Source organism: Pogoniulus pusillus, chromosome 22 (genome assembly GCF_015220805.1).
Source record: "Pogoniulus pusillus isolate bPogPus1 chromosome 22, bPogPus1.pri, whole genome shotgun sequence".
Taxonomy (NCBI): domain Eukaryota; kingdom Metazoa; phylum Chordata; class Aves; order Piciformes; family Lybiidae; genus Pogoniulus; species Pogoniulus pusillus.
The window spans coordinates 15,682,657-15,694,920 of record NC_087285.1 but is presented as its reverse complement, the minus strand read 5'-3'; the positions used below and the strand labels follow the sequence as shown (position 1 = coordinate 15,694,920).

The following is a 12,264-nucleotide window of genomic DNA, read 5'->3' as shown; positions in this document are numbered from 1 at the left end:
TGAATTCTGAATGAAGAAGTCAGCTTTCCCATCTCTTGTGAAAGAATACACTACCAAGAATTTTACAATCCAGGCATAGCAAAAAGATGAAGCTGCAGGCATTAAGAAATACATCTTCACATATCTCACGTTCCCAAATAGGTCAGAACAAGAGGTGGGTGTTTTTACCCTCCACTTAACAAGACATTATGCAGTAACTGATCCAAAGCACTCATTTCACAAAAAGCTTTTGTAGCAAGACCTGCTTAAACATTTCAGCCTGGTCATTTCTGTCTTCTGAGGAGCTTTCCTGTAACTTTTGGATCACACAAGCAGATCTGTAGCCTAAGAAACACATGCTACATCTCTTTAGGTTCTTCTCTGCAGAGCTTTTAAAGTTGTCTCCCATATGATCTGTAATACATTTCCCACCACCACCCTTTGCACTGTGTAGAGGAGATGGTTTGATAACTTATCCCAGCTCTGCAGATGGTAAAGTGAAGCCTAGGAAATTACTTGCCAGAAGCCAGACAGAAAATCTATGGCTGAACAAAGGAATTCAGTGTAGGTCTCATCCTGATGCTGTCCTGCCTTCAGGACCACACTTCAGCAAGTCAGGTGCTTAAAAGATATCTCCCTTAGGACAACTGTACTTTACAAAGCCTTTGAATTGCCCAGGCACACAACAGCTCAGAAGCTCCCCTGCCTGACCAGATGTGAAAAATCAATCAATCAATCATCAATCAATCGCTGCAACCAGCACTATCTGATGGAAACCAATTGCCTCCTATCTAGAATAAAAACATAAGGCTCAAAACTCCCTCCACATAAAGATCTGCTATCCAGAAAAACAGCTATGGGTAAAAGAAACCAGCCTGGTGCATCAACAAGATAAACAAGGGACAATTAAAGCCAGTCTGCTCCCACACCCTGCCCTAGTCAGAGCTCACATGCACCATCACTGCTATTAATTATTTGTCAGATGCCATTGGTGTGCTTTACAAACAGGCAGGCATCCTCCTTAGCCCATACTCGGGGTCAGGCACAGGCTGTGTGTGCCATATTGCTAGTTGCCCGATGGGGACCAGATTGCCTGGGAGGAGCTCTGAGGAATTTTGAGTTCCTCTATGCTTCTGAATGGCATCAAGCCTCATGCTCCCATTGCCAGGCCCTTCCCCATCAGCCAAGCCAGTGTTTCCCACGCCACAAACAAGGAAATGTGCTCAGCAAGTGGGTCAGAGGCAACAATGCAATGCCATCACATCATCCTGCTCCCAGTGTGCCCAGGAGACTGGCTCCAGTAGTGATGTTTCACCTCACCTCTCCCAAGGAGTTCACATTCCTGTTCGCCTCACCACCCCGCCCTTTGTCTGAGCCTTTTTCCCTGCAAGAGAGAGAGAGAGAGAGAGAGGGGCATGAGTGACAGCAGCAAGCAGTCCTTGGACATAAAACCAAAACAGCTGGTGATTAAAGGCCAGTCCTGCCAACCCCACCTCCCCTTGCGCAAGGCAGCAGGACAGACCGGCACAGGGACTGCAGCTCAGTGAGATCTGCTCGGGGTGTTTAGAGTCTCTACACTGGGGGCAATTGATATCCTTTCTCTCTTCCTAACAGCCAGGTGCTTCCATCCTATCACACACCATCTATAGGATCAAGAAATTGCCAAACCTGCATTAGTGGAGGTGTTGGACTATATGATCTCCAGAGATCCCTCCCAACCTCTACTATCCTATGATTCTGTTTTCACTCTGGATTTGCTCCTCACACTGTGGCGTGTGTCCTCCATGTGATAAGCTGCAGAGAGCTGCTGGGTTCACAGGTTTGCTGAAGAGCTGCTAACTGGTCTGTCTGGCCCAGGACTACAGTTTTACAGCATGGAGTCTCCTCTGTGTGGGCTCCTCACAAGAGGAGATGATGTGCTGAGAAAGGGCAGCAGTCACTGCAGCCAGCACACAGCTGATACTCACAGCAGTCTTTGGCACATCAGGCACTTGTTGAGGTCTGCTTTACCATCTGGGCTGTTGACAGGCTCCCTGGTGGTGGGACAGGAAAACTTCCCACTGCGGAGAAGTGACCAGATTTTCCTGCACTCATTCTGAAGAGCACAGAAGACAGTCAGAGGAGGCTCAGAGTCCATTGAGAGCCTCAGAACAGTTATTTCACATTTAAACTTTTTCGGGTGGGCTACAGCAATAGTCTGTTCTACACCAGGCCTGAGGCTACCACATTGTTCAGCTCCATCCCTTGCCAATCACTACATTTGGTGCAGGCTGCACCCTGAACTCCACTTATTGCTCCTTGAGGCAGAAAAGTCAAGGCAAAAGTTCAAAACGCCCATTTCAAAAGCCATTATTCATGGGACAAGAAATACATATTTAATTTGCATACAGCTGCAAATTGCTACCTTCTGCAGAGGAGGACTTCATGATAAAGTTAGTCAAGAGCAGAAAATATAGCCCTGGAAGTGGCAGTAGGATGCAAGTGTAATGAATGGACCAGAGTGACTGAAGAGCAATTCAGATGCAAGACTGAAGCAAGGAAAATACAATCCTCTTTGGAAGCAAAGGGGTAATATTGTGTAGTGCTGCAGTAACCAATTGCTGGGTGACTAAAATGCAGACTGGGGAGAATCAATGAACCATTTAGTTATTTTTGGCTACTGTGTTTTCCAAGAGGGTCTTTACTAAGAAGAGGAAAGCTTGTTTAATTAAAACATAAACGGAGCTGACTTCTCAGTCATTGAATCAAATAATTTTCTGAGACTCAAAGGACTTGACTTAGTTCTTTTAATTATCAGACCTGGGAATTATCAGAGCCAGGGGTATCTGCTGGATCAGAAGCAAAATGCTAAAATATCATTAGAAATATAATTCATGCCATTTCTAACATTGTCTCATAAGATTTCCAGACCAGAGCTGTCCAGATGTGCTCAGCACAGCACACCAAACATACACAGTCAGCTAGAGCCATTGTTGTATTACAAAAGTATTGTCTCCAAACATGGAGAGATTCACTGCTTTTTCCACCACTGAAAAAGCATTATGATATCTAAGTACAGTCAGTCTGAAAGGCTTTGCTCAGAGCATGCATTAAGCACTGTAGCTGGCAAAACAAAAAGAGAATCAGAATAGAAAAGGTTGGACTTGCCTTAATTGAAGCTTGGCTGGCAACATCTGCAACAACAACAACAGAAGACCCAATAATGAAACCATGCACAGTTTTTGAAGGGAAATTTTAAATCAAAGCCATTTAATTAAAATACTTGATGCAGTTTCCTAATCCACTCAAATACCTCCAGATAAAAGCTAATCCAATACATTATTGTACACTGACAGAAAGGGCTGGGCATTAGAGACCTTCTAGAATATTGCACTTTGTTATTCAAATGCAAAAGCACATCAATTTCCTTCGTCCCCTCCTTGATTTTGTTGCTTTTCTCTCTTAAAAATCCAAGTTCCATGGTTGATTCAGTAACTGTTGCTCTGTTATTCTGCTCCACTGCCTTGGTAGTGGTATCAATCTTATTATCCAAACGTGTTTTGGTTTCTTCATCATTCAGTTAGAATTGGGGTGTCAGAGCTGGCATGCAACATCACCTGCTCAGACCTTCAAGTTCCTTTTCAAGACCCATTCCATCTGCAGTACTTCACAGCAATTACTAAATTAATAAGTCATCAGGTAGGTAGTTGATACACCTCTCTTTCTACACTCTTTAGACCCGGTATCATACCTTTCATCCTTTCCTCTTATATCATCATTAGCATCACAAGGAAGCATCAAGAATCCTCCATTAGCTCTTTTTCCATAGAAACAGGCAGTAAAGACCATTACATCAAGCCTCAACTCCTGCCAAAGCCACACTGAAAATGTATTCCTTAGAGTGTTGACAAGAGATCTCCATTTTTCTGAAGCTACTAAAAATTGCATTATGCTTTTGTTCAAAGTCAAGATTTTTATGCAAAAATTCCATCTGGTTGGAAATTTGGCTTCCTCCTCTTAGACAATTGGGGATTTGTTTTGCTGTTGCTGCTGTTATTACTTGTTGTTAAATTAATTCTACTAAAACCAGATACTTTCACCTATCAGTGGAACTTCACCATTTTCACAAGCAAGAAGAAAAAGCCATCCTCAAGAACATGCTATACCAAATCAATACAAGTAGCACAGTAAAAAAAAAAAGGTCTTCTGATTATGCTATAATGCTTGTCAAAAGAACAGGATGAGAGGACTGGAGAGCTCCTCTCACTGTCTTTACAGGATCTCCTGAGCTGCATCCTCTGCCAGTCCCAGGTTTCAGCCCAGAGAACATCAAAAGTTACTAACCTGAGAAGAAGCAGAAAAATGCCAGAGCAAGGACCACCGAAGCACCTTCTATTTTCATGGTGAGGGTGGCAGCTGCTTGCCTGTGTTGATTCTATTAGTGCATTGCTCAACGAAACCCAAAGAAAGGGCTTAGGTCAGACTGCGTATATATAGATGAGCGGATTCTCCGCCTTCACTATGACATAATCTTCCCAAGAACCATCATTAGCTGCAAAAACCAGTCTGATGACAGTAGCTCTAAGTTCTAATGATCCCATTAACACAATTAATTTCCATAAGGATGGGACATATTTGAGTCACTCCCTGCATTTTGTCAAGGTAAGAAAATCATAAATAGACAATTTCAGGTTTTCTATACTGCTGGAGGAATTCTTGCCACCTTTAAGGGTTGTTCATGAGACAGAGGTACCCCAGCCAGCACACCACTAATACACTTCCACATCTCACCAAAACAGGTGAAAGGGGTTTACTTTAATGATTTGGATCCAGCAAGGGCAGGTCGCTTGAGACCTGCCTGGAAGTCAGTCTGCTTTTACTGAAGCACTTCAGTATTAACCAAAGGAGTAAGCACTCAGGTAAGGCTGAAAAACAACTTCAAGTTTGAGGCCTTGTTGAAATTTGTTGTGTTTGCTGCTGCTCACATAGCAGCTGCACTACTGAGAAAACCAGGCAGTCAATTCCTCATCCCTCTCCTGTCTCTCCCTGTTACCTTCAGAAGAAATTGCAGTGCTATTAGCAAAAACCTTTCCTCAGCCCACATGGTGCCTGGCAGACCACATAGACACTGCTCTTCAAACAGATCAGTGCTCCTAGAGAGATGTTGTTATTGATGTAAATTGTCCAGCAAGGTCAGAAGGAATAAAAATGAAGGTTGTCATCCTGTGCAGCATTTCTCAGGAGGCCTGAAGGAGGAAAATAAAGATGACTTCAAAGTTTTGGAATGTGATTTATGTGGGAAGCAGCTGTGTGTGTCTTGTTCTTCAGTGAAATAGGAGAGAATTCCAGGGGAAAAGTGATTTGCAAAGTTTGAAATGGGTGGATAAATGAGAGAGTCAAGCAGACCAGAGTGATGAGCAGGGGGCTTGAGCACAGGCAAGCAGGCTGTAGCTGTGCAGAGTGGCAAGCAGCAGCATCTGAGGATGAAAACATATTTCTGAGTGACATATGCATCTGGCCAGACAGGGCAGCACAGCTCAGTATCAATCCTAGTAAAAAATTGCTGCCATCCATTTCTCAGGCCAGAGTAGCTGTTAGTGTTTACGACCAGAACCAGAGCCAGAGCCAAGCAAGTCCTAGATGGGTGTGTGGCCATTCCTAGCATTTCTGTTCAACTCAAAGCAAAATCATGCATGGTGTTCACAGAGGAGAGTTTGGAACTGAGAAGTAAACTGCCTGAGGTCATGCAGATGGTTCATGGCAGAGATGAAATGCTCTGTGTTGTCCTGAATCATGAAATAATTTCTGCATGCATATTTGAGCATTGAATTCAAGGGGAGGCCAACAGAAAGAGAAAAGTAACTTGATGTAGCATGCCTGAGAAAATCCTTAGGATAAATAGGAACATCTCCAGAATGGAAAAAAAAAAAAAGAAGTGTCTGTGGTAGTTTAAAGGTGGATAGAGATGGAAATCTATTTGAAAGACATAAAACACCAAAAGATGTTCTTTGTCCCTGAAGCATCTCCCCTTGAGTCAGCCATGAGGTGGTAGGTTTAGGGGAAGAGAAGTGCATTTTTAAATGGGTTTTGGTTTTAACATTTTCTTTTCCTCCAAAAGCCCCAACCTTACAGAGAAGTAAAACAGTTCCCTGTTTTAAGACAGCTGGCTGACCACCTTGTTCCTGAAGCAGGTGCAGTAGTTACCAGACCTGGTCAGAAACTCATGATTGGACTCAGTGATCTTGGTGGTCTTTTCCAGTCTAAGAAATTCTGTGATTCTGTGACTGGCCAGGTGAGAGCAGCAACCAACCTGGCAGTGCAGGCAGACAAAGAAAGATACCCAGATCCTGACCCCAGACAGGTCCTATGACCACCACATATCTTCCATAGCCACCACTACTACACCCTACCCACCAGCTACACCCTCACCAACCTACTGGAGACAGCTGGAATCAAGATATTTGGGGCATTCTAAAACCTGAACCATGTCCAGATGCAGAAAAATGACATTTTAAAACATATTATTTTGTTTAAGAAGAAAAAGAAGAAGAAGAAGAAGAGTTTCCCTCCCAGTGACAACTGCATAATTACAACCTTCTAAAAAAAACCCACCAATGGTATGAAATGTGCTATCATGGCATGGGGACAGCCCTGCAAAACCATATGGTCTGGAAAATTTGCTCCTCTGTGCTTGAGTTACAAAAGGAAACCTGAGCAGAATAACGAGGGATGACAGCAATAGTGGATTAAACATAAACCTTGTCTGACTCACTTGATTGCCTTTCTTGATGGATATACACAATAAAGTCTCAATCCTGCACTGGAATCCAGACAGCCTATTAATTTCCATAGGAGTTCATACTGCAGGATCAGATCTGTAGGAGACATGATCCTGATGCTGTAGCAATGGGTTTAGTCCAGCACCTTGCTAATCTTGATTTTAAAATAACTATGCTGAAGAGCAGTATGCCACTGAGAAAAGCAGCTGAGGGTGAGAAGAGATACTACAAAGACTCTTTTGTTGGTGTCTCAGTTAAAGTTTTGGGAAAGTAAACAGCATATAATGATGCTATGCCTGGTGAGATAGCTCTCATTGCATCTGTTTTCTACCTCACTCTTCCAGAGCAGGCAATGAGATAAAAATAATCACAGAGGAATGACTAAGAAAACGCAGGGAGAAATGGGAGCAGAACATGAAACATAGGCGAACTCCTGTCAGGTGGAAAGCCAAGAGGTTGTAAGGAGTCTTAGGGATAAAGCTCTATAGCCACTGAAGAGGGCCAGCAGCCCAGTGGGCAGGACACAGCCACAGGGGCTAGTCACACCTTCCCTCTTCAGGGTCCCAAGGAAAATGGGGAGGGAAGTCCAATAAGCAGGCAAATTACTCAGACTTCAATTAGTGCTGAACATGCTTATGCTCCTTTTCCTATAATAATTCTCCCATTTTCTGATGTTTCCACATTTCACTGCTTCACAGGCTGTGCCCACACACAAATGTATCTATAGATACATAAAAATAATTCCCATGCCTTGTCCACTCAGAAGATTTTCTTCCCTGTAATGACATGACACTATTTTACAGATGGGATCAGCTCCTTGCTAATGGATTTAGCATCCCCTATGGATGTTTGTCAAGGCAAAACTTCTTGGTACTATAACTGGTTGGAGGGGGTGGGGTTTTTTGGAGTTTTGTTGTTTGGGTGTGTTTGAGGGTTTTCTGTTTGTTGGTTTGGTTTTGGGGGAGGGGATCTTGTGGGAGGGGATTGCAGGGGGGTGTGTTTGTTTGGGGTTATTTTGCTGTTGGGAGTGAGGGTGTTTCTTTTGGGTGGTTGGTTTAGTACTTGTGGGTTGATGGGATTTTTTGTTTTGTTTTTAATCTCTGGTTTAGGAGCTATTCATTGCTTCAATGCCAGTCTCTAGCCCTCAATGCTCAAGAGCATGAGCTGTGCACAGCCCCATTTTCACCTCAGAGCTAAGCAGTGTTTTGGCTCAGGTCTCCAAAGCCATAACAGCAAGAGAAAATGAGCCCTGATGAAGATCTGCAGACCAACTTTGGCAGCACAGCACTGGTAGCATTTGAATTTCCCCCCCCCCACACTGGAAAACTCACATCTCTGCAATCAGTGCGGTGACTTCAGTATTATCAACATCTGCCTCCGCAAGCAAAGGAAACTTTACCCAGCATCACTTCTGGGCCCTCAGACCAGACTGGTAAAGCAACATGAATCTTTTATCACCGGTGTTGCTCACTCTTCCTCCTGAGCACCAGCCAAGCTTGCACCACCACAACCTTCACAGACTTACAGGTGGTTTGTGCTCTGCCATCTCTTCCCTGTTCACACTTGCAGAGGCATTGCTCAAGACCAGGTTCCATCCACTGTTCTTCTCTTCCAGGAAAAGGAGCTCCTTTCTAATAAGGCTACAGCTGTGCCTACATTGCCACCATAGTCCCATAGCTGTGCTTCCTGTCTAGACTGACACACTTTTTACTCCACCATCTCTTTCCCCCTACCTTGCTGCCAGAGGAACCCCATCACTACCACTGCTTAACTCTTCTGAAATATTGAAGCATCTCTTTTCCTGCTGACCACTATGTACCTCTCACTACCCAGAGATCCTCAGGGCTGAAAGAAGAGGCATAGTTGTTTAGTATATTTAATAAAGGAAACCCATAGCAAATGGTGTTTTGCTTAAAGCAGAGTCTGGAGTGCTCAACTTCATCAGTGTTTCATGGGTTACACCTCCAAAGTGAGACAGTTCAAAATGTAAGGACTTCAAAGACACTTACTCACATTGACTTGGCCTCTCAGGATTAACACTTTAGGTTCAGAGGAAGAAGCCCCTTGCAGCTCACTTCTGTCTCAGCTGTCAAATAAGAAATATGAAGGGAAGATTATTGAGCTGTCAAAAATGTGGCATAGTCTTCTGAGTGGCATCTACAAAAGTGTTGCATGCAGAGGTGGCCTATTTGCCCATCTTGCCTAGTGCCTTAGAAGAGGATTCATCTCTGCTGGCAACCACCACACTGAGATGGCTTCCAGCCCCCCAGGGACACTTAGTTATGAAGTCAATCTGGGCCAGACTCTGCTGCAAAAATATCTCACCCATCTCCTCAGCTCTGCTTGAGAGGTACCTTGTCTGCACGTGTGCCATGCCAGAACAAGGATTACGACACTGGACAAAGCTCTTCTGTGACCAAGATCCAGTTGCTGATCAGCCAACAAGCCAGTCAGCACCAAGCTAATGGTGAAGAGTTTAAGAGTCTGGAGCACAAAAGCCACATCCCAGAGAACCCCTGCTCATACCTGCCTACCTGCAGCTCTCAGATGAATGCTTTCCAGATCTTCAGGGAAATGAGTCTTGGTCATCCTGAAAACCCACCATCACTGCAGGTACCCAAGGTCTAGCCCACAGTCATTTCAATCAGGATGAGGTTCCTGAGCCAAAACAAGAGCACCACTTTTCTGATCTAGTGAAAAGTCCTTCTGAAGAGGCTGCTCATTTCCAGCTGTTGTCTTGGGTGTGTAACCCAGCCTGGCAGCACCTGGCTGACTCTCCACACCACCTGAACACATCACTGCAAATGCAGCGTCAGAGTATGTCAGGTCTCAGCATCTGTGAGCGCTGTTCCCCTCCTGGCAGCTCATCAAGACAGGTGAACTGATAAGGGCCAGGAGAGGAATGACAGAAATCTGATTTCATTCACCCCTTAGAACCAGGTGCAGAGAAGTCCTGTGCACATGGAGCCTCAGTAAGAGGCATTTCAGAAGCATGCCCAGAACACAGCAACAAGTTCTACTGAAGAATAAAACACTTTAAATTGGTCTATGTCAAGTGGTGTTACTGTGTCAAAATGAAATAAGTGTATAAAATCAGTTTGAATCAATTACTTTGCAATCTCTGTGCACTGATAGTATCTAACAACTTTCCCTAAATCCAGCATCTGCTGCCTCCTTTTCTGGACCCAGCACCTCACAGGTCATACCTTTCCCTGACATCAGGTTTCCTTTCTTGTTCAAATACACACTTTAGCTCTGACCTAAGACACCAAAAGCACCTTGGTTTATGACCTCTTACATGCCATTTGTACATTCTCCACCATAGAAAGGTCTTGAGACTCCTCATGACATCCACAATGCAATGGCAGGCAGCCATTTCCAGCACACTGTGCTTGAACCAGAGCATGGGTCTCTTCTTGGAACCCTCCCCAACCCATGAGCCACCATGACATGTGGCTGACTGGCACCATCAAGCTAAGTCAGCAGTGACAAAGGCCAGGGAGGAGGGGGAAATGAATCAGGAAGTGAGCAACAGCAAGAGGTGTATGTCCAAAAGGCAGGGATGAGGCCAACATTAGGAGATCACAATAATGGCACGCAACACATGCCATCTTCAAAGGACTAATGAAGCCCTAGAGGGTGCCCCCTGTTATTATTTGCATTTCATAGATGGGTACATTAAGATGCAGAAGGCCACATTATCCTCTGGGTCACACCTATTTCAATCTATTCATCTCTGGTCTTACACTGGAACTCATCCCCATGGTGTGAGAGATCCTCCCACAAGTCAAAACAACAATGCTATCTCTTAGGTTTGGTGTGGGAAACACTGGTGGCTTTTATGGTCTGGTGTGCTGTGCAAATGGTCCTTAGTGCCATGGTCTAGTTGATTGGACAGGGCTGGGTGATGGGTTGGACTGGAAGTCTCTTCCAACCTGTTTGATTCTATAGATCTCTCTTGTCCTTGAAAACTGATCAACTTCATTCTGCTTCCACTCCATTAGGCCGAATGGTACAAGAAGTTCTGCTTTACTGCTGGATTGGATTTTATCTATACATACACACACACATTTTGTCTAGATGTGAAATACGAGACAAAGGAATCCAGGAGAGAGATGCACCTGAATGTCTAACATACCACCCAGTCTCATTCCACCCACCAGCCTTTGTCTGGCCATGGAAGCATCTCACCTTCCAGCCGGGAATCTCCCCACAGCTCAACAACATTAGCTTGCAAAAGAATGAAGCTGCCCTGAGAAGCTGTGCTCACTGGGAGAGCAAAGCTGCTCCCCAGGCTATAACCAATGCCATGTGATGTTGGGGATACTGGAACCAGTCTCTGCATTCAGAGGGAAATCCCACCATGGAAACAAGGCGCTCTCCCCACAGGCTCTGGGGAAGCAGCCTGCCAGTCCTACTGTCAACACTTTCCAGGGCAGTACTTGCTCATTGAAAACTTTTCAGCTGGAGATGGCAGGAGCTGGGGTTTGATCTACAAGGCCTCAGCAAGTAACATCTGCATAATGAAAGAATTTCCCATGGCAAAGCACCACAACATCCCACAGAGCTGCAGAGAACTACCAGCCTCAGAATGCCACCAGGACCTGGGCTTTGATGGGCTTACCAGTGCTAGCTGATTTCATTGCCCTTAACAGTATTTGTAGCTTAGATAAGGGTAATCAAAATCTCATCATTCAGGGCGTAAACTGATCGCCTGCAGGGGTTAGAAAAGAATTTTACTCCATGTGCAGCATTGCATAACCCTCCAGATTCATTGTGGGTATTCTCCAGCCTCTGCTGAGCTCCAGCTGTAGGCCAGGACTAGAAGCAAAGCCCAGCACACGGCGGCAGAGCCAGAGTCATGCGAAGAAACTGCCCCATTGTTCAGGAACAAAGTAGACATTTTTCTGACTCTGGATTCAACTCACAGATGAAAAGACAAGACAATGGCTGTCACCAGGTTACTGAAACTGCAGGATTTCAAAGGAGGAAGAAAAGTCTTTCATGAGATTATTTTCCTGTGGGCAGCAAGAAGAATGCCTGGAGAGCCCCTGGGCACAGCACACTAAGGATTATGCTGCATGGGATGACCCACTTGAGTAATGCTGCCCCGTCCTGTGCTGCCAGCTGCACCCTGTCAGTGCTGTTCCAATGAGGGGTACCAACAGCCTGACTTCCAGTGAGAGCTGAGCCTACCATCTTACCCAACAACAACCCTCAACACCATCTGTTTGCACTTGAACAGTGACGGGCAAAAGCAATGTTTTTGTCTCTACAAAATTACTATTTATGTTTTATCAGTAGCAAAGGCTCTACAGTGTTGGAATTGGCTGCAGGGTGTGGTGGCTTAAGTGTCAATATCCATGGCTGCAGCAACAGCAGGAGGCCAGAAACACACCCCATGTGGGTGTTGGTTGCTCTTAGATTATAGTATCACCACACCCCACTCTGCTAATAGCGCTATGAAACCCTGATCTCTACCCTATCCCCGATGGCAGGCACCCTTAGCCATGCCTGTGATCCCTCG

At 44.9% G+C, this 12,264-nt stretch overlaps 1 protein-coding gene across 1 annotated transcript in view; it reads right to left on the bottom strand.

The window, feature by feature from the left end:
- LOC135185304 (serine protease inhibitor Kazal-type 5-like) overlaps positions 1–12,264 on the bottom strand; it is a 44,078-nt gene that overhangs the window by 12,839 nt on the left and 18,975 nt on the right. The window contains exons 3-5 of the mRNA XM_064161932.1: positions 3,127–3,152; positions 1,947–2,074; positions 1,300–1,363 (exon numbers count right to left, since the gene is read on the bottom strand). Of these exons, the coding sequence (XP_064018002.1) occupies positions 1,300–1,363; positions 1,947–1,963 (81 nt within the window). The 5' untranslated portion in view covers positions 1,964–2,074; positions 3,127–3,152. The remainder of the gene's footprint in view (positions 1–1,299; positions 1,364–1,946; positions 2,075–3,126; positions 3,153–12,264) is intronic.